Source organism: Alternaria novae-zelandiae, assembly GCF_023758075.1.
Source record: "Alternaria novae-zelandiae strain BMP 2774 chromosome Unknown scaffold_2, whole genome shotgun sequence".
Classification (NCBI taxonomy): Eukaryota; Fungi; Ascomycota; class Dothideomycetes; order Pleosporales; family Pleosporaceae; genus Alternaria; species Alternaria novae-zelandiae.
In genome coordinates, this window is record NW_026056962.1 from 1118471 (window position 1) to 1143951 (window position 25481).

The following is a 25481-nucleotide window of genomic DNA, read 5'->3' on the forward strand; positions in this document are numbered from 1 at the left end:
GTGCCCGAGCGCGACAGTTCGCGGCGCAAAAAAGTTCCTTACGAACCTCGACTTCTAGTCGCAAAGAGCATGGCTCCACCCACACTATGAGTGCCATACAGAAAACCAAGGTGCCGCTCCCGGGCTCCAAGCCCAAGTCAAAACATCAGAACACCCCGTCGAAAGCGCAATTAAGCCAGGAATTTGTCGACAGCGACGATGATTCTCCCAGTGAGACCGCCGCGCAGTCCAAGAAGCCCGAGAAGCCGAAAGCCACCATTGGCATTCACGTGAACGGCGTACCCAAAGCGAAGTCCAAGCCTAGCAAGAAAGACGTACCTGCCCCCAAATCAGCCTCCAAGTCGAAGGTTACGCCTAAGAAGCCTGCGCCCAAGCAAATCGCGACACAGGAGGACGCCGAAGAATTGTCAAGCTCAGAGATAAGCGGCGACGACGCGCCGACGAGAGACATACAGACGAAGCTCCCAGGTAACACGCAGAGCAAGAAAGCTTCGAGCGACAGCGACGACACCAGCAGCGGAGACAGCTCTAGCGACGACTCGGACACAGGCAACGCCCCGCAACCGACCCGCAAGTCGACCCAAACACAGCCGGCACCGCCAGTGCAACCACAATCGCATGCCGTTGATTTCCGACCGACCCAGGCTTACGCACCCCCCAAAGGATTTGCTCCAGTCCCAGTCAACGACAGGACTATCTCCAAGTCGACGGGCTTGTTCGATAATCTAGAAGGAAAGCAGATATGGCACATCACTGCTCCCGCAGGTGTCTCGCTGAAGGACTTGAGCGAGCTCGCCATGGATAAAGCTATGAAAGGGGATGCCGTACTGAGCTACAAGGGTACAGACTACGGTTTCTCTCAGACGGAGAGTGATGAGGGCACCCGGGAGGTTCTATTACCACGGAACAATGGCATGAAATCAGGTTCGTTCATCAACTACTGCCTCTACCGACTATACTGACCTGCCTAGCCCCTACGCGGATATCTCAGACTTTACGCCTACGATCGGTTGTACGACTTCCCCACCTTACCACAAAGCAAGCAGACCAAAACACGGGCTCAGAAGCGGCCGCCTCCATAACGCGATCGACCATTCGTGCACCACGACCACAAGTCACAGGACTGAAGATGCGCTTCCTTCCCACCGGCTTCAGCGGTAACGACGCTGGGACTATCGGTGATTCCGATGACGAGACTGAGGTACCGCAAGCGATTGCTGGGCTTGCGATGCCGAACGGACTCAATTTACCCTCCAAAAAGCCGAAGAGGAAACACGCCGATGTCAATGGTGTTGATGCACCTGAAGTGCCGGCGAAGAAGACCAAAAAGCAACGGGATCCTGAGGAGATCAAGAGGAAAGAGGAAAAGAAAGCAAGGAAAGAGAAGAAGCGTGCAAAGGAAGCGGCTACGGCCTGAGAGAAGGGCGCACAACCGCTTGAAATAGCACGGCATTTCCTCACACAGCGTTCTTATACTAAAAAGCATACTCGGTCAGAGCGATCGATATCTTCGCTACCTCCACGAATTGGTCTACATACTACTGAGCGTACATATGAAGCGGATTGGATTTGACGAGAAGCCGTCACAATGAGGATTGTTATTAGCGTTTAGCACGAGTTCATCATAGCATCAGTGCCGTCCGGCATGGGGAGGATAGTACTCAATCAGTCGATAAGAGCACGGTTCCAAGTCCCAGTCAACACTGTCGCTGTCGTTATCTCGAACTAGTTGGCTTGTGTAATTGTTGCGTTTATGTCTAATATCTAAGCAACAGCCTTAACAAACTTAGCAAAATCTAGTGTGCCCAGCCCAGTCGCCGCATCCCATCCCACAGTCGTCTCCCACCCGGGCTCCGCAGTACGGTTAACAATACAACTACCCGACTGACCTTCGGTCACATCCACAAACACGTGCCGCAGCTCATCCGAGTAAAGCAAGGGGTTCAAGAAGCCCAGCGCTGGCTTCCCAGCCCGCATCCTCTTGTCATTTGCAAGCGCAATCATAGCCGCAATCACAGGCGTACTCGCACTCGTCCCTTTCTGCTTGATACCACTCTCATCCATCACAAACCGCGTTCCGATAGCTGAGAGATCGGGTATACCGCGTCCACCAGGCGCATACCATCCATCATGCGACCCGTTTAGTCGCGCGATATACTTTCTCGCGTCCGCGTCCTGCCACGCAGGGCGGTCAAAGTACTCGCTGAAACCACCTGCACTGAACCACTCTGCGCTAAGCGGGGAGTAGGCAGCCGTTGCACCGACACTCGTGACGTACGGACAGTCGACGGGGAACGTAGGGCGGAACTTGTTGTTCTTACACTCTGAAGATCCGGTGCCGGCGGAGCCGCCGTCGCCGCTGGCTACGAGGACGGATGTACCCCGTGCTCCGAGCTGCATGAATAGGTCGCATGCGCGCTTGGCGTAGGCGCGTGGAATCCATGCTTCGTCGTCGGTGTAGGAGATTGAGAGCACAGTAGGTAGTTCTTCGCGTTCGAGCAGTGCTTCCAGGAACTCGATCCAGGGCTCGTTAGGGCTGGTGGCGAGGGGTACTTCGGTGCCGTTTTCGTCGAGATACGGGCCTCTGCCGCCCGTGGAGAGATAGGTTACGTTCATGGGCTGGACGAAGGGCATGCTGTATTGGATGTCAAGTTGGGCTTCCCCACCATAGCCGAGCTTGGTATCGTTGCCGTTCTGGATCGAGGCGACGGTGAAGTTGTAGAGAGAGTTGTAGCCGGTGGTGTTGCGGTAGGGGCTGAAGTTTTCCAGGAAGGAGTGTAGAAGGGGCTCGTTAGGGTATTCTTCCAGGAAGCCCGCGATGCCCAAAGTCACGGGGGAGTCGGAGTCGGGGATCTGGTAGTTGATGTTGTACATGGACATGATGCAGTCGGGTGTTGTGTCTCCACCAGGGCAGGTTTGCGATGCTAGGAGGATGGTCAGCTGGATTTGCCCGGTTTGTTGGGTGAGAGTAGCGCAGCTGTTACGTACATGAATCCTGTCTCTTCTCGGAATGTAATTCTGATGATGGCAGTGCTTTCTTGGAAGGCTTGCGGATGAATTGGGTGACGGGGTAGACAAAGTCAACGTAGTCTGCTACCGCACTGGGGAGGCTGTACTTTGTCGCGCGTAGAACAGGACTATCATCGTTGTATTGGTAGCGACCGAAATCAGCGTCAATGAGTTGGCTCGCTGTATCAACGGTAGTGTTGATTCGTAGCCACGACCCTTCAACTGAGAATTGTACTCCGTTAGCATTGAGCCATGAACGCACAGCGACAAGACCGTCTTGATCTGGCTGCTGAAAGTTGCTTATTTCGTCCTGAGATAAATGTGCCCCATACTTTGCGTGTGATGGATCGCTTAGTTTTTGGAGATGTGCTTCCAGCTCCGACATGCGAGGCTGCTTTAGAGCGACTGACAGCGTTAGGGGTAGAGAACCATCGGCTCCACCGACAGACTTCCAACCGTCTGGAAGCTCTACAACACTCTCATGTGCAGCATTGTCTTTTGCCGCCGATCGAGCAAAGGCGCCCAGAAAGGTCGCGCTCGAGACAAGAGTTGAGCCCAATCTCATGATGCAGCCGACGATGAATTGAAATGAAAGAAGAAGAGTCGATGTTTCGGGTATATACGAGAGCAATTCAGCAGAGCATCGCAGACTTATGAGCGCGCGAGAGGAGATGAAAATTGCAAAGACAGCATGATGCAATGAATCATGGCGAGCGTCGACCCTCGACCGTCAACACCTCCAATACGGTGCTATCTGAGGACCTTCCTAGTGTGACGTATCGCAATTTTCTACGACCCCAGCAGGGATAATGTTAAGCATTGACAACAAGCATCGCGAATGACCAAGAGCGGGCGGTATTGCTGCGACATGGGTGCGGATAATACTCGTATTTCGAGGTTGCGAGCACCCGGTCAGTCTCGCTGGTATTGCGGGTGCCAGATGGGATGTAGAGGTATTTGCCTAGCTCTGGTCGTATTTTTAGACAGCTAGATCTGCAAACACGATAGAATGTACACCGACGAGGTCCAAGGAGCGAGGAAAACAATGTAGAAGGTTAGAGAAAGGTTGGCTGTGTACCTGCCCAGGTGTAGCGTACTTCGTACCTAGGTAGAGCGAACGCGAATGTGGGTCGCTGTTTGACACTAGCAAATTCCCGTACCTGCACGCCGGGGTAGCTGCCGCGACTCCACTGGACGAGTAAACTACCTAGGTAACATCGCGCATGTTCCAATATTAGCACTTTTGCACCAGCTTTACTGTCGTTCACGACCTTCTTTGTGCTTCTGCGCTTGGACAAGAGGGCAGGATGGCCCTTGTAGCATCGTATCCAAGTCATGCGAATCGCTGACAGCAAGCAGCGCGGACCGAAAACTGTCGGTGCGCCCCTTTCCTGGATCTCACCGCAAGGCAATCCACTCCGCTCCCTGTATGGGACACTCGAAGGCATGAAGCGATAAGATTTTTTTGCGGCTAGCCGTCGTATTTGGCGGGATCAGTCGGCATGAAGCGACGGATACGGCCAAATTAGTCTGGCATCAAGCTTGACTTAAGACCTCTTCGCTATCTCTAAAGTCAGATCAATCGTCACCGACCTCACCGACGCTCTTCTTCTCTCTGCTCGTCAAAATGGTTCGATACGCCCTCACCATCTCCGCGCTCGCCAGCAGTGTCCTGGGTGCTGTGTCTACGGTCAACATACCACTGAACTTCGCGCACGGCGGCGCCCAGAAGATCTCAACGGAGCTCGTCGATCCCTCGACCAACCGCACCATCGAAATCGTCGTCGACCAAGGTTCCGAGAACTTCTGGGTGTTCGGCCCCGACAGCATCAGGAACTGGGGATGCACTCGTCTCGGCTGTGCAGGCCCTTGCAACGAGACGGTGCAGCCTTTTTACGACTACCCAAACAGCCCGTCCGCGTCTAAACCAGTACCCTTCCGATCCTCCTACTCGTATGGAGGAAACAGCAAGTTCATCACTGGAGATGTGGCGGTGAACGATACCTTTCAATTCGTTTCCGATGCGGGCCTTTCGTCGACCGTGGACACGGAAGTCGCGATTTCAAGCTACATGACATCGCGCCTCGGCGACAGCAGCGGAAAGTGTACTCCGACGTCTTCGTTTGACGACGGCATCTTGGGTATCTCCCCATACTACCGCAAGCCGACCTGGAACACGACCGGCCCGCACGTGCGCCAAAACCTACTCGAGGCTGGCGCCATCTCCGCGCCCGTACAGAGTCTGTGGTTCGACGAGGCGCCTGAAGGAATCGAAGATACGTTCACCGGCCATGTCGTCTTCGGCGGCGTCGACCACTCCAAATACACGGGCGACCTCGTCAAGGTCCCCATGGTTGAGGCTCCGTTCGGTGGTGTGACACTTGGCTACTACGTCAACCCGCCTGTCGTCTCAGTCAACGGAACAGCTTTCGAGAACTCAGACATCATCTCTCACACCTGCCTCGTCGACTCCGGCACCACACTCGATTACCTACCCGTCAGCTACAGTCAAAATGACCAGTTCGCTGCTGCCGCTGGTCTCGTTGTCGACGAGTATGGTGTCATTGGCTGGAACGGTACATGCGAATCTATCCCCAAAGACACTACTATTGATCTAGAGTTCACTGGTGTCGAGGGCAAGAAGGTCACCGTCAAGATTCCGCTGCGCACTTATGCTCGCTCGGGTGTCAACCCGTCTACAGGTATCTGCTCGCTTGCGTTCTCCACTGGTGATTGTCTGTTTGGTGCGCCATTTGCTACTGCCGCCTTCTTTGCTGCTGATGATGCGGCGGAGACGGTGGCGTTTGCGCAGGGTGGTGTGTCGAAGAAGGGAAGCAAGCCCGATCCTAACTCTATCACTTTGGATCTTGCTTAGCGGGAGTGTCGTCGATGAAGTTCGATTCTAGTATATATGAAATTAGCAATGTCAATTTAGACCTGAATGATCATGGATGATAGTTGTCCTTCGCGGTGTCGTGTGTTCTTGAGCCTCGTTATTCCTTAGTCTCAGACGAGACAGCACTCTGAATTTTTTCCTACCACATGTTAGTAGTGTCACTTGAGTTTTGATGCTTTACGTGTTTATCACATGCATCAGACGGGTGAAGTTGTAAAGGTATCGTCACTTCAGCCCGGCAGGGGATCCGGTTGGCCCTAAGAACCTGGGCAGGGACCGGCCGCACGGTAGCCCAAGCTGACGAAATCGTACTAGCGCAAACAACGCGCGCTCTGTTGTCACTCAGGCGAGGGCAGGGAATCACCGCAATTGTCGTCAACTTTCACGACACTGCAGCCTCGGCCGTCGCACTATGCTGGTGAGCAGGCCTCGGAAAAACACCATTGCACGCGACTTCCACGCTTATTGCGCGCGCACCCACCCCCATGGCTACCGCAGACAACGCTCCTGCCCGGAGTGCTGAGGGCTCGCAAACAGACGAAGCCGACTCCACACCCTCCACCCCCACGCTGGCACCCGCACACGAAAACCACATGGCGCACGATATCTCAGACGCCGACGACGTCAGGGCTTTCGACCAGCCCGACTCGGACCTGCCGCCGCTACCGACCGAAGAAGACGACAGCATCATACACCATGTCATCGAGGAAGAAGACGCGCACCATGGCGAAAGCGTCTTCGAGGATCGCGAAATGCAGCGCCAATTGATGGACATTGAATCGAGCTTTATTCCCGAGGCGCCTGTCCACGTCGAAGCACCTCAAGGGCAGTCCGGCGTCGACGATACCTACCTGTTCGGGGGCTCGCCAGGAAATTCCCAGCAATCGGCTCGACCCATGGACGACGATGCGGATATGCAAAGAGTCATGGACAATCTGGAGGAGCTGACAAAGCCAAAGAAGAAGCCAAAGAAGCTCGAAGTGCGTAGTGGGAACACACCGACCAAGTCGCAAGCCAGGAACAGCCACCACAGCAACTCCTCCTCCTTTTCCGAGGCTGCGACGCCTGCCGACGCTTACAAGACGCCTGCCGCCAGACGTCTGGACTTCGGAGGAGAAGACGACTCAATGGATGCGAGCACCGCAACATCAGAGGTCGCACCTTCCTCGCCCGCTGCAGAGGCCGCGCATCGAAGCCAATCACGCGCCTCGGCAGGCAGGTCTACAGAACAAGCAGCTGGAGGAGAAGGCGCGCATCAAGCGAACCAAGCTGCAGCAGCTGCCCAGCTAAAAGAGGTGGACGTGCGACGGCCGACATCCAGTGCCTCGACAGTGAAAGCTCCCGATTTCTCGCAGATTGAAGAAGGTTCTTCTCTTACGAACGAGAACGACTCTAGCGTGGATAGTTCAGCCATGCCTCCACCACTGGTTCCCGCGAGCGCGCAGAAGATCAGCAAGCGACCCAGCTACCTACAGCACCGAGGTTCGAGCCAGCGGTCATCCGTATCGTCCTTCACCAACCGTTCCGACGCGTCTGGAGATGGCGGAAGCAGTGCAAGTCTCGGCGCAGACTATGCTTTGCAGACTGGTGGTGCTATTCCTCGTTCGAGCGGACCACGGGGGATGAGCCTAGGACTGTCAAGACTGCCAAGCTTGGGTAGCATCGCCTCGTCTATGTCAGGATACAGCGATACCAACCCCTGGGAGAAAGGCCGGAGTATTAGCACGAACTCACTGTCCGCTTTTCTTCAGCCGGACAATAGTCTAGGTCGTCTGGATGAGGAGGTGCCTAACAGTGCGACTCCACCAGAAACACCACGCGCTCCCAGTGTGCAGCCCGCCCCTACCGACACCGTTATTGCTAGACATATCCAGGACATACAAGTGCCAGACTCTATTGCGCGCGACTTCCGGGCTAAGCACTCGCGATCGCCAGACAAACGACACATGGCTACTCCCTTCACTCGCAGTAAACACAATCTTACACTAAAGGAGCAGAATAGCAAAATCGACAAGCTCAGCAAAGAGAACTTTGATCTTAAGCTCAAAATCCATTTCCTCGACCAAGCGCTGCAGAACCGGTCTGATGAGGGAGTCAAGGAGATGATCTCGAAGAACGTCCAACTGCAAACTGATCTCGCGACGGAGAAGAAGGAAAGCCAGTCGATGCGCAAGAAGATTCGTGATCTGGAGCGAAGGCTCAAGGCTCAGGAAGAGGGACACGCCACTGCTAGAGATGTTGGCAGTGGCTCAGAAGACGGACGAAGTGTCCATTCATCTAGGCAAGCCGAACTGGAGGAAGAAATCGAGTTCTTGCGGGAGCGCCTAGAGTCTACGGAGATTACAGTGGACCAGTGGCAACAGGAGGCTCTTCAGAAGGAAGCTGATAATCGACGCATGGCTGATTACATCAAGACCATGCGAGAGAAGAGCTCTGGTGAAGACTCTGCTGGTGTTGACGAGGCTATCAACATGTGGAAAGAAGACTTCGAAGAGGAGCGTGCGAGGCGCGAGCAGGTGGAAACCCGCTGTCAGCAAGCAGAGACCGAGACCGAGAGGCTTCGAGAGGAGCTTGAGCGTCTGAAAGATCAAAACCAGCAGATGCAACAGATGCAGCACTCGACAACGAACCATCACATGAACAAGGTCTTTAACAACTCACGGCGCATGCACCAATCCTTTGCTGCCCGTTCGAACTCTGGATCTGATGGGAATGAGAATACTGCGCCAGTCTCGCTCGGCGGCACAAGTAGTACTTTAGTGGAACATCTGCAAAGCGACAACGAGAAGCTGCAACGAGATCTCCACGCACAAGCTTCCATGCTCACTTCAAGGAACCGAGAGAATCTTCGACTGAGGGAAGAGAACGAAGGCTTGAAACTCACAATTCGCAGAGGAGATGCTGGATCGACAGCCGGTGATAGCATTCTGGAACGATCCATCTCCCGCAACCACATGAGATCTGTTTCGAGAGCAAGCGGCGGAACACGTTTGACCCAGCAAAGCGATCCCGATCGAGAAGACTTCGAAAGCAAGAATGCTGCATTGCGAGACGAGCTATCGCAGCTGAAGCTTTCATACAAGGAGCTTGATGACCAGCTTAATGGTCATCTCGATATGCTTGAGACCACCGAGAACAAGGTCAAGGAGCTGGAGAGGGAGATAGAAGCACAGACAGAAGACCTACAGGCACTAGCAAGCGAGCGCGACGAGGCTCTGGAGCTGCTACAAGACAAAGAGCAGGAAACTGAAGAGCTCAGACAAGAAGCCCTGGATACGGTGCAAAGGTTGGAGATTGACCTCGAGCAAAAGCAAGCGGAACGTGACCGTCTCTACAACGATCTGGAAAACACCACTGAAGACTTCCATGCTCTACAACAAGAAATGAAGAATGTCAGTGAGAGTCTTTTGCAGCTCGAAGACGATCGGGATGCAAGCCTTCGCAAGATCCAGAACCTTGAATCAGAGCTTGGCGACGCCAACGAAGAACTGAACAGGCAAGATAAGCTCCTTAGTGAGGAGAGGTCGAAGAATGAACGACTTGATGTCCAGCTTGAGTCTTGTCAGGGTGAGATCGATTTCCTGAGAGAAGAGCAAGAGGGCGACAAGATCAAGATTGGCGAGCTGGAATCGGCGCTGAACCATACTCAAGTCACATTACAAGAGGCTAGAGAGCGATCTCGGGATCTTGAGGAGCGCATGGCCGAAGAGAGGCAGCAACGCGATGCCTTGGAGACCCAAGAGAAACAAGAGGTGGAGAAGATCATCACCGAACTCAATGGTCAGTTGTCGAAGCTTAAGGAAGAGAGCAGGAAGCTACGAAAGAATCTCTCAAGCAAGGAAGTTGAGGCATCCACTTGGAAGCAACGGCATGACGAGTTGGAGCAAATGCTTCGTGAGTCACTGGGCAACCTTAACGGCACGAGGTCGAGCCTCTTCAAGGTAAGTGATGTTACTCCCGATCGTCTAACAACATACTAACTGATCGTTCAGGATATCGCAAAGCTTCAACGAGATCTCCAAGCGACTATGCAAGAGCTCGATGTCGTCAAAACCGATCTTGCGGAGAAAGACCGTTTGCTGCGCAACCGCGATGCTCTCTTGGAGAGCACTGGCATGGAGAGCCGCCGTCTTTCAGAGCTGCTCGAGCGCGAACGTCAAGGCCGTCGACAAGACCAAACAGCATTCGAAAACGCCAAGCGTGGTCATCAATCCACTACCAGGGCGATCCAGCAACACGAATCGAGGGTTCTGGAACTTGAAACCCTTCGTAGTCAGGATCGGCAGAGACTCCACAGCCTGGAGAAACAGTACAAGGAGCAGCTGCTAGAACGAAACAACCTGCTCTACGCTCTGTGGAATCGACTATCCACTCTTTGCGGCGCAGAATGGTCCCGCAATAACGCTCTCATCAACGGAGAACTGACTTCCATGGAGCTCATTTCTAGGAACGTCCCGGGCTTCCACAAGAACATCATTCTTGCGGTGAGGACCGTGGAGGGTGTCATTGGTGCCTTCAAGCAAAGAATTCGCAACATAGAAAACAATCTGATCCGCGACTACCAAACTCTCGAGCATAGTCTAGACTCTCGCGCCAAGCGACTTGACCAGCTCGAGAAGCTTGTAATGGCCCAACGGCAATCGATTGGAAGACCTAGCACTGTCCGTGGCGGTATCGTCGACCTCAACACCGCGGAAGTCAACAAACTGCGTACTGAGAACAAGACCTTACGATCCGAGGTCCAGACCCTCCGCGCCATTACCGCCACAACGCAATCCGGTAACGATGTTATTGTCAGCCGCTCACCATCACGTGCTGCCTCGCCGACCTCCTCCAAACGTGCCAGTATGGCGCAAACACTATTGCGTGCTCACTCCGCTTCTGTCGTGGAGCATTTTTCGACTTCGAATTCGTCGACGCCGACGCCAGGCCATCCCTATCCCGCCGCTGGACCGCTTCAGCCAAGCGAACAGAAGTGGATACATCGACTTAAGGAACTCGAACGGCGTTTGAAAGCTGAGCGTGAAGCCCGACTCCTTGACCGAAGCGGTGCCCGTAAGAGATTAGAGCAGAAGGTAGAAGAGAATGCGGACCTCAGGGCTGCGCTTGAGAAGGAGAGGGACCGTCGAGACGAAGATGGCCCAGATGATGTCCAAAGGACTGCGTCTGCGAGTGGCAGTCGCATCGGTGGAAGTGGACGTGCCAGTGTGGTTGGCAGCGTGAGACACACTAATGGCAGTGGCAAAGAGAGAGAAGAGGAGATGTATTAGTACATTTCCTATGCGGTGGCTTTTCCCTTCTTGTACCAACCTTTTCTTCCTTTCTTGATAGATGCTTTAGCGATTTGCGTTCGACTTTCCGCTTATCTTTTCTTACGACATAACGAGTGACGAGGTTGCTTGGTCGGCGCATGTAGGCATTATGGGTACACTTCACGGAGTAGTCGTTGCATACCATATATTAGAGGAGTGGGCGTATAGCATGTTTGTAATCGAAGGCGTTTCCTTACAACCCGTAGTACATGGTGTTCCTCCAAGTATTTGAGTATGCCAATCACGACTAACATGTTATGGACAGCACCTCAATGGCAAAGAGACACCCGTGTAAAGCAGCCATTCAATGTTAAGTGTGGGAGCAGATCAATCTGGGCATAGGTGAGTTAAATCGATCGGACGCCTTATCGAACGCGGCTCGCCGGAAGGTCACCTTTACCCGCTACCCGCTACCCGCTACCTTGTAATGACTGTCAACCCTCTCGGGTCTTTAAAAGATAGATCTCATTCTTCTCCAGTTTAAGTTCCTCCAATCTTCTCTGACGTCGCGAAGCACTGCCGGGACATGTGACAGACGCCGGCAAACAGCATACTCGCCTCCGACGACTCTCTCACCGCTCTGCTACCTAGTTGTTGAGGCATAGTGCAAGGCAGCATCCATCGAAGTTTGCATGTGCAACACTTCAACTACTACACGTACGTTCTCTACTGCTCAAGCTGCCCTCTCACCTGTACCGTTGTTGCGTACGATACGATACAGACAAAGATCTCTCAAGATTGAAAGATGGGATCCAACACTAATCTTACCTGCGATTACCAGACCGCTCGCGAGCGCTTATCTATAAGCCAAAGCCGAAGTAGTCGCAAGTCCGCAGCTTCACCTAATCCTTCCGTTGGGACTCCAACATCAAAAGCAACGACGCCAGCACCCTCACAAGCCCTGCCTGTATCTGGTCTGTTTGCTAGTTTACTATTCGATCGCCAAAAGGTATACCAGCATAAACCGCCTAACTCCACGATACCTCGGACAGCACAGACAGTCGACACAAAAGAGACTAGATCAACTGCGCGACAGAGTGAAGCTCGTTCTCATTACAACTCGCCGATACCCTCCAGGACTCATGTGCATCATCTCAAAGAAGCACATCCTGGCCACTTGAAGCCCACCATGGTACCGAAGAAACCTACAGTGAGTGGAAAACGAGCACAGCCGACTAAGCAAACACAAACTAAGAACACTGGAAAGGCTACCCTAAAAAAATCAAAGAAGCGCAATACACCCGCGCGTGTGACTCCACGAGCAGCGAAACGTCAGAAGACCGAGGCAAACAGCAAGAGAAAGCTGGACGACAAGGGCAGCATGGGCAACACCATGTCAACTATGTGGTCGACGACGGCTGGCAAGGAAGTCGACCTCATCACTCTATCCGACAGTGAAGACGACGGATATCAGCACGTGCGACAACGAATAATTACTCGTAAAGAGGAAGTGACCGCGGAATTGCATGGATCGAAAGTCGACATTGACGAGGACGCCAAGCCCAGTATCTCTGATTCCATGGTGACTCCAGAACCCATTCACCTCGAATCAAGGCCAGGACTTTCGATTTTCGACCGACTTCCTAGATGGGACTTCGGCGGCATCTCTCCTCCCACAAGCCCGGCCAACCTCTACAGTGCACCTCCACGTCTACGGCACAAACCTCAAGACAACATGGCGGATTCGGAGGAGAAGCATGCTAACGAGCAAGAACAGTCGCGTCCTGAAGTCGACGCCGTCAAGGCCGAGCTCGCCCGACAGAACCTACTCCACGAGAAGGCACAGAGCGATCGTGATTTGGCCCAACTCCACTCCAACAACGCAACTGATCAACAGCTCCAAACCCTTCACCGCGATCTCGAGACCGAACGAGAGAACCTGCTAAAGGCGAACCTGGACAGAGACAGGCTGGGCGTCAAACTCGACAACGTCACCGCAAGGAAAGACCAGCTAATCGGAGAGCTTCAGAGCGAGAAACAACTGAGAAAAGATGAGAAGGCGGAACATGAGCGCATACTCGAAGACGTCATGAACACCAAGGGTTCCGCTAACAACTACCTCGTCCAAGAAAACCAACGCCTTCAAGCAGAGAACGAGAGCCTCCGAGCCTCCGCCGCGCGCAAGTTCACGTTTACGTCTTCGCAGGTACCCCAGGCGCCGGCATACCCCTCGATCTTCACCCCGGAGTCCTCTCAAGCCTCTCAAGCCGTCTATCTCCCTTCTCCAGCCCCGTCCTCAGTCAATACGCCCGGAGAACTCACCGACCAGCAGAAAGCGGAGAACCTCAGGAAGAATTACCTCAACCTCAACGAGCGCAACAGCCGTCTCAAGTCTGCCGCTGAGAAACTCACCAACACTACCAAGGGCATGGATCTGACTAGCTTCGGGGAGTTCGGAAGGTACCTCAGGCAGATGAAGACCGTCATGGACAGCGATGCCAAGAAGGGCAAAGAGAAGAAGGAAGAGGCCAAGAAGGATGAAGATGATGCCAAATAAGACGGCTCATCAGCCTATGGATAGCATGGCAGCCGGAGCTGGAGCGTGTGCGATGAAGGAGCGTTTCTTTTTCGACAGATCGCTCTGACGACGAGTCGGAAGCTAGGGCCTTATGCATTACGGATATTGAGTTTGTGCTGCGCAGCGATGAGCGCCATTTCTGGGATAGGAAAAGTCAATTGCTTAGATGCACATGGGTCGGCTGGTTTGCGTAGAGTTATTCTCATCGGATCGTGTCTTTGGGGGTAGTTCTGCGCGGGCAGCGAGGCGGCGTGGATGGAACCAGAGACTCACATGAATGCGATCATTATCCTGAAATAGAGCCAGTCCTACAACTTAAGCATGAAGCAGCTGTAGCGTGAACAAAATGACCATTGGCTGACTCCTCGTACAAGTAGAATGACGTAAACCCAGATTAGGTAGAGGAGGTTCCTAACAGTTTGAGCCTTAGAAGCCGTAGTGAACAGTAACGCTGACACCGTCAACAATGCATTGCCACCCTGGATACTGTCAAAATATGTTAGCATGGCAACGAAGCCTCCGAATCTCGCATCTCAAACATACCTTGGCCCTCGCCCAAACCAACACACGATCACCCGGCTCCAACGCATCCAAGAAGCCTTCTCCACTCCCCGCACCCTCGTTACCCTCATCAATCTCACACAAACCACTTTCATCCCATGAAACATGATAGTCTTGAGTACCAGCCATTACACGATTACCCTGTAGGTACCAAGCAAAATGCCCCTCACCACCCTGCGGGCCTTGCAGCGCACTCTCAGGCCTCTTGGAAAGCGACCAACCGCGCCCCACCATATTAGTATGATAATCCATCGGACTGCTAATCCAAGTATTCACCAACCGCGGAGTAGGAAGCAGACTATTGATGTTCGATGCATCGCGCAAGATGGACACCTCAAGCCATGAAGAGGTGGAAAAAGTACCCTGCGTATTTTCGCTCGTCCAGCCTTGGTCTCTACTCGTGATGTCAAAATCGATGCGCTTGATCTTTGCTGTTTCGCCGCCTAGGCTGGCTTCTTTCACAATGGGCGTGGAGTAGGGGTTGGCTTCGAGACAGAGAGTTGCTGCCGACGGGTTATTCATTCCAGCGCGGGCGAGGACGGTTCCGCCTGACCGGGAAATCCCTTCGACGGGCCAGTATTGCGCGTGCTCTAGTATGCTGAGGACCAGCTCGGTGGGTAATTTGAGGGTCTTGAGCACGGCGCGGGCGCGACACACGTCGGCGTAGGTTGGTGTGAAAGGGCGAGTTGGTTCGGGTGGGCCTAGCAGCCAATGTATGCTTGGGAGCCATTGCCGGATGCCACTGAAAAAACTCATTGTTGTGAAGAAGGTTTGCTTTCTCGTTTCGATGTGATTATAGGAAGTGGTGGTGTGTCAATGTGCAGCAGGACAGCGCACGGTTGAGGAAGTTGCCTTGCGCTAGCCGGGGCCGCTGACGAAGGGCAGGAACTGGCGAGATGATACCTAGGTACCGGTTTTGGGTACCACGGGCGTGATCAGTCAAGATTGATGGTATCACATTCAAATATTGCATTACAAGTACTAGAAGTAGGCCGCGACTTATCCCTGCAGGTAAAATTAAGAGTCTTGGAATCGGGAATCGCTCAATAGAACGCCCAGCTCGCATTTAAAATCTTCGTTGTAGCTATATAGCCGTGTACCATCCTGTATCATGTTTCCATGGGGTGTTTCCGACTCAAAATCCGAATTTGCTCTTCATAGCACCCATGACTAGTCCTCTCTTCTGCTTTCCGACAAACTTGTTGACGTCATTTGCCCAACCTGCACTGTTTTGTGAAAGATTGTCCATACTATCCCCAACAATGTTGAGCTTCTCCGTGCGCTCGTTGAGCTGACGACTCGCCCAAGCACCCCATCCTTCTTGAGTCGGGGATACTTGGGTAGGATAGGACTGATATCCAGCGGCAGAAGAGCTGGCTGCGGTCGGATTGGCGCGGCGTCGTTCCTGCTCTGCCTCTGCTCGCTGCTGCGCCATTTGACGATTTGATAAGGGCCTATCAGGACCACCAACTAAGAGAAGTCAGTAATTTGTTGGGAATAGAAGTAAGAATAGCTTACTGAGAAGATCCATGTCGGCTGGTGTTACATATTGGGTGCCAGAGATCCATTGAATATTGCTGATAGTGGGTCGGGGCGGAATCAAAAGTTCTGGGTTAAGCAAGACATCCTTCGCGCGTTCACTAGATTTGGTCAGTACATGTGTCATGGCTGGGGAGATGAGTCGACCTACTATTGCAGTCCCGTTCCAAAGACGTTGACAAGAGCCATTTCCGCAGGCCCTTTCCAGCCAAAGATGTCGCCAGTACTTGTAATGACTGCCTCAGAGAAGCGCCTGATGTCTAAGAAATCACTGAGGTTGACAGACCCGATCTCCTTCAATGCAGGTAGCGAATGCGCTCTCGCATATCCATCTCCATACAAACCAAGCATTGCGTAGCCCTTGTCTTCGTACCTCACCACAGTCGCAGCATCGCACAAGAACTGATCAAAGGTTTTGTGCGCTCCTTTACTTGTGGCGGGACGGAATAACCTCGCGCCTGAGGCTGTTGTGGCTAAAAGGACGCCGCTAATCTTCGAGCCATTCCGAAGTCCAGCAACGGCAGACTGCGAAGCATATGCTGGGCGACCAGTTTCGGCGTGCATGGGGCTGATGCTGATAACCTTGTCGTCAAGCGAGCACACACCCGCAGGTTTTACTGAGTATTGGCCACTTGGTTCTGGCAGTAGCTTGAAGGTTGCCAGGTGGCCAAGATTGGTACCGACGTGAAGTAGAATGCTGGAATAGTCGTCATCTTCGAGTGTCATAACACTGAACTCGAGGCAAGTGGGCCACTCCGCTTTGGGTGCTGCCTGCGTTGAACTCCGTCGGAAGCTGGCGCGTTTGTCCGGCTTGACAAATTCCTGTATCGACGCTCTGTAGATAACAGCGGGTCCTCGCAAATCAATGATGGCCAGACTGCCACCCTCAAAGCCCGCAGCAACAAAGCCAACATCAGAATGTTTCAAGGCGGTGACTGGTCCATTGCCCTCGTCAAGCAAAGTAAAAGGCAGCAGTCCCTCTTTGAGAGCCGCTTCACTTCTTTCCGAGATATTGGTAAGCGCTTGCGGTTTATTGTCACCCGGTGGGTACTCCTGTCCAGCATGCCTGTTTACACCCCATCTGAATACCACTACTTCACCAGTCTTCAGCCCTACGGATAGTTCGGATGCTGCTCCTGCAAACGAGGTTTGTGTCACGTGTATGTGCTCTGGGCGGCCGACTGCTCGAGCTACGTCTACCTGTAGCAATGCAGGGTTCTCAATCTCATCGGCGTGACCTGCATCCCATAGTCTGATCGTGCCATCTGCATGAGCTGTCTGGACGATGTTTCGATTCTCAAACCGCTTGAGCGGATGAACAGCCTCGGCACCACCGATGAGGAATTGCGGACCGTGTTGGCGCTTCTCGGTCATGCCAAGCCACCGTGTACGCTCTACAGGCGCGAGATTTGCATAGTTGATATACGGATGAACAAGCGTCATGGAGAGGTGCAGTTGATTAGTTGGCGTGATGGGCATTCCGCTTGGAAAAGAGAGAGTGATCAACTCCCCAGATGCAAGTAAGGCGAGAATGGCAATGGGGTCGTGGCAGCCAGCGTAATGAGGGGACGTCCTTGGAATGAGGAACAGGTCCACCACCTCAGTCCCAGGCGGGCATGGAAGTATCCTTTGCCTCTTGGGATTCTCGAAGTGATCGGATAGTACTTGCCAGGATGCGGTCGCGTAAACCGGTGTTCTACCCAGCTCGAAAAGCGTCAGACTTTTGGCGGAGATGTTGGATGGCTGTCCACCAGCGATGAGGATAGCGGTATCGTCAGGGTCCTGGTTCGCACACCACGCAATCTTGAAGATGGGGGACTTGAGTGCAAACGATCCTTCAACGGCACCTGGGCTGAAGCTACCTGGACCGGGCTTGTCTACGTTTGTATCGGTCAAGGTTCTCGCTTGTACGATGCGGCCATCCTTGGAATCCCATATAACGATACTGCTGTCTTCGTGTCCAGTCAGAACAAAAGTGCCGGTTGGGTGCCAGACAGCCTGGGTAAGCGGAGGTTCGCGGTCCTTGGAGACGGAGACTGGATCCGAGTCGCCTCCAGGGGCTCCTTTGGGGACCACATAGTTGAAGAAATGCAGGGCTTTGTTTTGCTTGAACGAATAGATGACTGCGCCGGAGTTGTACCCAATCAGGAGGGAGCCGATATCTCTGGGGTGGAGCGAGAGCGTAACAACGGAGGTTAGGCGTGAGCGTGGGAACTTTTCCCTCCACAAGTTGGGTATTTTGAAGGGCGTAAGTGCCTCCCTAGCCAGATCATAGGCGTACACCTCACCGTGCTGTGTACCGAGCAGCGCGTAATCGATGGTAGGGTCGCAGTGCAGCGCCGTAATGCGGGCGGGAGGGGAATGGGCGTTGAGCAGCTTCTTCGTCTCGAGCGAAAAGACGGACAGGTCGTTCTTTGAGTCTACGCACAGCAGCTTCTCGGCGCAAAACTGCAGGATCTTGATCGAGGCGTTGCGCGTGGGCAGCGACAGCACCACTTCGACCCTCTTCTGTCCGAATATGTAGATCTGGCCGGGACCATACTTGCTGTCGCTCGTGCCGACGGCGAGGAGGGATTGGACGGGGTCGTATGCGACCTGGGTGACTTTGGAGTTGATGCCGTAGTTGCGGATCTTCACGTGCTGTTAGCTTGCGCGTAGAGGGCTGGGGGAACGGCGGGGCGAGAAGACAGCGGGCGCGTACATGGTCGAGCACGAATGAATCAGGGCCCAGGCCCAGGGAGAGGTCGTTGCTGACACCGGCCTGCTTTCCACGCAAGAGGTGAGCCATGGTGGTGTGTGGGTCTCATGGTTTTGTCCGCAGAGACAGCGATGAGGACTGCCATCAGCGACCGTCTGCCCAGCTGCCTCGCCGGAAGGAACGCGTTGCGCGACGTCATTTCGGCAACTCTAAGCGCAATGCAGGGTCCACGCCACGTCACAGCCACAGCTAGCAGTCATGGATAATGCTCGACAGGTCTCCTTTTTAATAAATCTGTTACCTGCTCGAAGAGAGAGCCCGCTCAACTATGACACGCTGGCCCTATTAACTACGTGACATGCGTCGTCTACAAAGACAACAGTGCTTCTGCTAAACAAGAACATGTCCAGAAACGATAATTCTCCCGCTCCTTGCTACTGCCCGAAACGCCAGAAGCTGATCTATGGTATCCAGAACACCATGCAAATCCATGTCCGCTCATCAAAACACCCTAGGTCGACATGGAGGCCCCATTAGCGCCATACATGGAGCCGTTGGGAGGCTGCGGCGTCCCTGATCCCTGCCTACTGCTACTGAAACTATTTTGTGCCGCAAGCCGGGCTTGTGCTTGCTGCGCTTGCTGTCTTTCAAGCATCATCTGCTGAGGATTGCTGCCTGCGCCATTGTAGGGAGCAGCGGCACCAGGCGCCTGAGGAGTTGCGTATTGGGAAGGGCCGTAGTATGTGCTGCGCATCTGCCCTCCAGACACGGGCGTGCCATATGTTGGCCGTGTACCATAAGCCGATGGTGTGGGCGCGCCCTTGATGGGTGACACATTCCGTGGCGGCGGTGCTTGTGCGCCGTTGTACATGGGTGCCGCATTTTGTGAGCGAGGGTAGAAGCTGCTTTGGTTCTGCTGTGATGCATAACGGTTCTGGCCCTGTGCGGGTGTAGAATTATAGTACTGTGAGCCAGGAGCACCCGTGTAGCTGCTTGGCTGTGCCGAGCGTTGCGGGAAGTATTGACCAGAAGGAGTGGTTCCATAGCTTGGTCGCGGCGTTTGTTGGTTGTAGGACGGGGTTGCAGAGTACCCCGGCCGAGCGTTGGGAGCATAAGACGCGCCACCTGGTTGGAATGTCTGCGCCGCACCCGAAGGCGAGCGTTGGAGGTGCATCGACGATGATCGGTGGAGGGACTGTGGTTGCGAGTACACTGGACGAGCGCCTGACTGAGGCACCGACGGCGCTGGACGGCTGTACTGGTGCCCAGCTGCGGGATAATGCGCGTTGGTTCCAGAACTCGTTCGCGCCAGCGTAGCCGGCGTTGCAGCAGCCATTCCTGGTGTCTTTGCAAGTTTCGATAGCTGATCCTCCTCCAAGACGCCTTTGTACTCTTTGGTGTCGAACAGGATAGTTCGACTGATGTTCAGTTCGTCCATCTGGTCCCCATTGAGTTTGGCGACTGCATACGGCGGAAGCTGCGAAATCAACAAGGTGAGCTGTGACTTTAGTATCTGATAGACGTCGAACTCTTCCGACGAGGGTGTTGACGGGCTGCCGGCCAGGGTCGCGAGTGAAGCATTTTGTACAACAGGAGTGCGTGGGTTGGTTGTGAGGGAGAGATTTCGTATCCTTTGGTACGAGGCCAGTGTCTCGAGAAGTTCCGATATCTCCTTGAGCACCTCGTCTGTATCCTTCTCCTCCTCGGTCTTTTCCTCCATCCCAGGTAACACGTCTCCTTGAACCGGGGTGAAGTTCTCGACCGCCTCTTTGAATAATTCATCCTCATCGGTGGTCCCGTTAGTAAGTGCTTGCTTGGCCTGCTCAGGGTCGAGTAGAGCTGGGTCGATCGGGAACATTTCGTTGAAGCGTTTTTCACCAACCTTCTGCCACCAAACCATATTCTTAGTCTCCTCTGGAACAATAGCGAAGCTGTCATCCCGAGTTGGCGCAAAGCTAGAGTAAGCACTGCGAAACAAGGCATCTTCCTTGGCTTGTTGGACTGCAACAAGAATTGCCTCGGACGGTGGTTGCTGCGCTTCGCCCATGCTCAACGCCCGCTGTCTGCTCTTTTGCTTCGCTGTTGGCGAGGTCTGATCTTTCGGCATATCTACGCCAGCATACCCAAGCCAAAAGCCAGAAGACAAGCTCTGATGCGCGTGCGACTGGGAGCCCTTGCGACGAAGCTTGGGCGCTTCCTGGTGCGCAAAGGTGATGGTGCTGTTGCCTTTGCTCGTTGTCGGTCGGGCAGACTTGGGGGGACTGATCTGTGGCAAGTGGGCAGGTGCACGGAAGACCTCCCCAATAGTCGCAACCTTCTTTTTGATATCTGATTCTGGGATGGGGTATACCTCTGTCGTTGAGATGAGGTTGGGGAGGTTCGTCTCGCGCAAGGGTAGAGTCACCTTGACGGCGGTGTCGAGCGTGGATATTCCATGGGCGGGGGGTATTTTCTGGGGTTGCTGTAGACTGGAGAATAGCTGTTTCGGCGGCGCGCTCCCGTACAGCGTGAGAACAGTCCGGCTCTGGGGTATCTCTGCGTCTTGTTCTTCCTCCTTGATCGGCACCGGAGTGCCCTCCTCTCCTGAGGCTGGAGCGTCGCCATCGCCGTTGGCTTGCTTTGCTGAACCAGGTGCTTTGCGCGACCCTTCTCTAGCCACCAGGTTTTTCAGGACGGTCTGGAAGGCGAGCACTTTGCCCTGCAGCGCTGTGTCTTGGGGCGACGCCTGGGCTGCCGACGAATCGCTTGGGCCGCTGGACGCCAAAATCTCTGTGGTAGCGCTCTCGACATCCTTCTCTAGCGCGTGTAGAGAGTCGTACAAGCCGTCTTGTATCAGGTTGCTGATGGTCGCCGGGCCGTTGGGTGGGGTCAGCTTGGTGCGCTTCGAGTCGGCTTCTCCAGAGGCTGATCGCGTTATCGACGAGGTGATGGGATGCGATAAGATGGAGGGTGTGGTGTCGTAGCTATTCAGTGTCAACATGCGACTCAGAGGTGCGGACGAGCCCAGCCAGCGCATGCCGTGCATGGGCTGCTGGCATGACGGCGATAACGCGCGGGAGCGGGAAAGTCTTCGCAGGCGGCATACCTCTTGAGAACTGCCAGTATGTCTGCCAACACTGCCTGCAGAGAGCGTGCGCCGGCATTGTCGCTCTCTCGCGGTGCAGGCGTGGATGCGCCATTGACGGCAATGGCAGGACGCTCGGCGAGTTTCCGTTTGGCGGCAGCGGGCGAGTTGGGCGCCTGGGGGAGCGACGGCGGGGAGAGGGTGCCGTTGGCGGCGGCCATGGTGACTTTGGGGTGCTGTTGGCGATGCGCGAGTGATGGCGTGGGATGGAACGCGCTCAGGGCGGCCGGAGTCGTGCTTAGGCGGTTTCCTTCACAGCATGCCCTGTCCGCGATACCGGCAGGCGCGATGCTGAAATTTGGAGAGGCGCGTGACGGGGTCCAAGACGGCTTCCGGTGACGCGCAAATGGTGCCTAGGGGTTGCGCGTGCTGTTGGCGGCTGTCCAAAGTTGACTTGGCTTGGTGGAAGTAAGTGCAGCGATGAATGGAACGCGCAAAGGGCAGCGCCAAGACCACGCCGCAGAGTGCCGCAGCAAATACTACCTGGCAACTGCTGACGACGATGATGATTCTTCCCTCTTTCAATGGTCTCTCTAATTCTGTTTGCTAATTCACGAGTGTTCGCTCTCCACACGCCTATCGCTCCTTTGGGTGACGATGTCCAGGCCGTCCACGGGTGGTTTGCGACTGTAGCATGCTGCGCTAGTGACGATGGGGCATGAGCTACCCACGATTTTCTCACTGCACTCGACAACTCTCCGCAATTGATTTTCGCACGCGTCGCTCCACGTCTATTGCGTCTGATGAATGCCCTTAGCACTCTCCCTGGTAGCCCCAGGTAGTCCGTACCGCTTCGGCCGTCGTGTGACGCGCCTCCTACCGCACTGGGTAGGCCCGCACGCCATGTTCAAGGCTTACTTTGTGCTGACCTGTTTTGCAAGTATTCTTGTAGCCCCATAACCCATCTTCCATGGCGGGACATATCACTCCTTTCGACATGTCATCTCGAGATTCCTTCAGCGTCCCTGCTCTCCCATCGCCCCGCGACGCGCAAACCCCGCCGCGGTATAGCCTCTCCTCACCATGAGGTGCCTCATCGACTTTCGAGGCACTACTCCGCACCGACCCCTAATGATAACGCCTTCTTTGAGAGTTCTATAGATGCCTTTTCCAGCGATCTAGGTACCGATGCTCCATCGGACGCCTCTTCGCCGTTCCTAGACACGCTCGAGGATGCAGAGGAGGATGGTAGATTTCGACCGCAATGGTCCCGCGCCACGAGGAAGGCCAAGCGTCCCAGCAGACCTGCGACAGTCCTGGAATCAATGGATCGCTCGGCTAGAAACCTCTACTTCGTTTCGCCGCCCACTGCGACTGATTTGTCCTACACTGCGCCCCGCTCTGCGTTGCGAGGACGCAAGCCGAAGCCTATACCCTCAGTCAGCACCGAGCTGCTTCCTGAACCTGTCTCCCTTTACTCGATTCTTGCCCGATATCTCCAACATCTTACAGAAATGGCAATGGATGAGTCGACGTTCCAATATACACCGCGGGAGCTGGAGATACTACAAAATCGAGGCTACACGGTAGAAAGTGTTCGACGATGGGCGTCTTGTCTCACAGAACCGCGATCGACTGCAGCAGTCAAATGCTTCGAACAAGGGGTCGAGATACCACCTCTTTTCCTGCTTCTACTGTTCCTACGTCGCAAGCACATCAGAGTACCTGCTCTTGGTATCGTCATGAGGCACGTTGGTCGTATTGCGCAGTCAGAATCGATAAGCTGGTCGGAGCTCAAGATCATTACGACCCGTTTACTTCGCCATGGGCGCGAGCTCTGGCCCGAGTCAATGCCATGGACTGCGTCCTTTTTCGTTGCCGAAGCAAGCCGACTCTGCGATGATTTTTCTGGATCCAATCCTCTATCCCTTGATATGCTTTCCGACTTGACGCAGTTTTGTAACACATTCCTGTTGCTACTATCGCTACCCACATCTGCCCGCCCTGTAGTCTTCGCTGCCCAACAAGAAAAGGCTCAATTCCAGATCCTTCAATATATGGCGAGTAGGTCCCCTGCAATAACGGTGACACGCCTCGGTTTTCGGTCCGTTGCGCGCAATCAGCTGGCACATGCGAAAACGCTTCAAGAGAGAGAATGGGCTGAGCTCAAAGGGCCTACCTGGCCACCGTGGAAGGAGAATCGCACAGCAATGGATGAGGATAAAGGCTACGAGTTTGGTGCCTCGCGAGCTTCCCAGCTCTTGCACCGTATGTATGAAGCTGGGTACAGTGGTCGCCTCTGGGAAGATGTGGCGCAAGTGTACGCTGGCTGGGATACCGATTCTAGTCCTACGATACAGACTCGAACCTCTTTACCGCGCATCTCCTCCCAGTATCGAGATGCTAAACACCTTCGCCCTCTGCTTTGGGCTGGGCGTATACGAACGACACGCACGCGTAGGGAGGCCTGGGCATGCTTCCTCTCACATGAGCTGTCTGGAGAACCTGCTCATCCAGATATCTATCTTGCAATGTTCGAAAAGTTGTATCATGCTGAAGCAGAGCGATCGACCCGCACAGAGTTCTCGTCTGATGCAGAAAACACCCATGAAGAGGACACCACTCATATGTTACCTGGAGACATGAAGGAAGCAGTCCCCGACCCGCTATCTACGTTGCACTATGTATATCTTAGCGAACCCGTTCCTGGCTACCGAGGGCTACTTGGACGAATGCAGATGGCACACGTCAAACCTAAACGCCGCCTCCTTGCGTTCCTCTTAGAGACATGCCCAGAGTTCGACACGGGTCTAGGTTTACTAGACATGGCTAGGGACATTCAACACGGCAGGGTAGGCCGAATGCTCGACGGCATTCACGACCAGTACACCTCAGGCAACTCGATCCCAGGCTTTCTTTTCAAGGCGATCATTGACTTCTTGTGCCGCTTTGGAAGCATCGATCAGTCATCTTTTCACAAAGTTGATTTCCTACCTCCAGAACGGCACGTTAGTCAGCTCAGGTCGAACCGGCAATATTGTGTCGAATACGCATACATGCTTCTCAAATACTATCGACCGATCTACCGACCGGCCTGGGCTTGCATGATAAAGGTGCTGGCGTCTCAGAAAGGCCATTTGCATGTTCTAAGTGTTGCTCGGTATAAGCTCATTTGTTCCATGGTTGAAGATATGGAAGAGATTGATCTTGACGTCGACGACGAGATATTCCGTCTGGTCTGTATTGCGACTATGTACGCCGCTCAAGCCGTCGAGCGAGGCTCCGCTTCTTTTGAAGATACACGACATATTCTTTCCACTGCCTCCTCTCGCCTTCGTACGCTCTTCAATGGCCTAGTCGGTGCTAGTGCAGATGTGCAGTCGCCTACGGGTGATCAGGCAGCCAACGTCATTTCGCCACACATTCCGGGGCCCGCGGAGCTACATGCCTATGTACGAGGGCTAGGTATTCTCCGGGATTATGAGGGTCTTTACTCATTCACCACCTGGTTCACCAAACATCATGCTGAGGTGACGGCGCGTGCAGAAGCTCAACGCTCAGGCAGGCACCTTCTGTTCAAGACGCTCGTGGCGTTGCGCCTAGCTGTCGATGGAGGCGGATTCGAACCAGGCAACGATCACACATCCAGTGCACCAGAAGACATAGCACTTCTCATCAAGACACAGATCGAGAGTGTTGAACAGTGGGGCGGTTGGCCTGCCAAGGAATATGTGGACATGTATGCCAAGGGCCATTTAAAGTCCGCACCACCCGTTGTTGGAGGACGCTAGAAGACGGTGGAATACGAGCACTTTCTATTCCATGTTTTCACTGCTCTTGATATACTGTAAAAGTAGACCACTGGCGCATATCCGAGGATAGCA

At 54.1% G+C, this 25481-nt stretch overlaps 8 protein-coding genes across 8 annotated transcripts; 5 read left to right on the plus strand and 3 right to left on the minus strand.

The window, feature by feature from the left end:
- Positions 1-86: 86 nt before the first annotated feature.
- J4E88_001399 (uncharacterized protein) lies at positions 87-1417 on the plus strand (the record flags this gene model as incomplete). The annotated part of the gene is made up of 2 exons (XM_049395068.1): positions 87-924; positions 1044-1417. The coding sequence occupies 2 exons, from the start codon at positions 87-89 to the stop codon at positions 1415-1417; spliced, it is 1212 nt and encodes a 403-aa protein (XP_049258932.1).
- A 347-nt stretch (positions 1418-1764) lies between these two features.
- On the minus strand, positions 1765-3394 carry J4E88_001400 (uncharacterized protein; the record flags this gene model as incomplete). The annotated part of the gene is made up of 2 exons (XM_049395069.1): positions 1765-2924; positions 2989-3394. 2 exons carry the CDS (start codon positions 3392-3394, stop codon positions 1765-1767), a joined length of 1566 nt encoding a protein of 521 aa, XP_049258933.1.
- Positions 3395-4636: 1242 nt separating this feature from the next.
- On the plus strand, positions 4637-5884 carry J4E88_001401 (uncharacterized protein; the record flags this gene model as incomplete). The annotated part of the gene is made up of 1 exon (XM_049395070.1): positions 4637-5884. One exon carries the CDS (start codon positions 4637-4639, stop codon positions 5882-5884), a length of 1248 nt encoding a protein of 415 aa, XP_049258934.1.
- A 506-nt stretch (positions 5885-6390) lies between these two features.
- Positions 6391-11175, plus strand: J4E88_001402 (uncharacterized protein; the record flags this gene model as incomplete). Its single annotated transcript, XM_049395071.1, has 2 exons — positions 6391-9846; positions 9898-11175. The coding sequence occupies 2 exons, from the start codon at positions 6391-6393 to the stop codon at positions 11173-11175; spliced, it is 4734 nt and encodes a 1577-aa protein (XP_049258935.1).
- Positions 11176-12346: 1171 nt separating this feature from the next.
- J4E88_001403 (uncharacterized protein) lies at positions 12347-13714 on the plus strand (the record flags this gene model as incomplete). Its single annotated transcript, XM_049395072.1, has 1 exon — positions 12347-13714. The coding sequence occupies one exon, from the start codon at positions 12347-12349 to the stop codon at positions 13712-13714; it is 1368 nt and encodes a 455-aa protein (XP_049258936.1).
- Positions 13715-15431: 1717 nt separating this feature from the next.
- Positions 15432-18623, minus strand: J4E88_001404 (uncharacterized protein; the record flags this gene model as incomplete). Its single annotated transcript, XM_049395073.1, has 4 exons — positions 15432-15766; positions 15815-15936; positions 15987-18466; positions 18537-18623. 4 exons carry the CDS (start codon positions 18621-18623, stop codon positions 15432-15434), a joined length of 3024 nt encoding a protein of 1007 aa, XP_049258937.1.
- A 421-nt stretch (positions 18624-19044) lies between these two features.
- J4E88_001405 (uncharacterized protein) lies at positions 19045-21818 on the minus strand (the record flags this gene model as incomplete). The annotated part of the gene is made up of 2 exons (XM_049395074.1): positions 19045-21496; positions 21619-21818. The coding sequence occupies 2 exons, from the start codon at positions 21816-21818 to the stop codon at positions 19045-19047; spliced, it is 2652 nt and encodes an 883-aa protein (XP_049258938.1).
- An 862-nt stretch (positions 21819-22680) lies between these two features.
- On the plus strand, positions 22681-25388 carry J4E88_001406 (uncharacterized protein; the record flags this gene model as incomplete). The annotated part of the gene is made up of 2 exons (XM_049395075.1): positions 22681-22685; positions 22772-25388. The coding sequence occupies 2 exons, from the start codon at positions 22681-22683 to the stop codon at positions 25386-25388; spliced, it is 2622 nt and encodes an 873-aa protein (XP_049258939.1).
- Between the last annotated feature and the right edge of the window lie 93 nt (positions 25389-25481).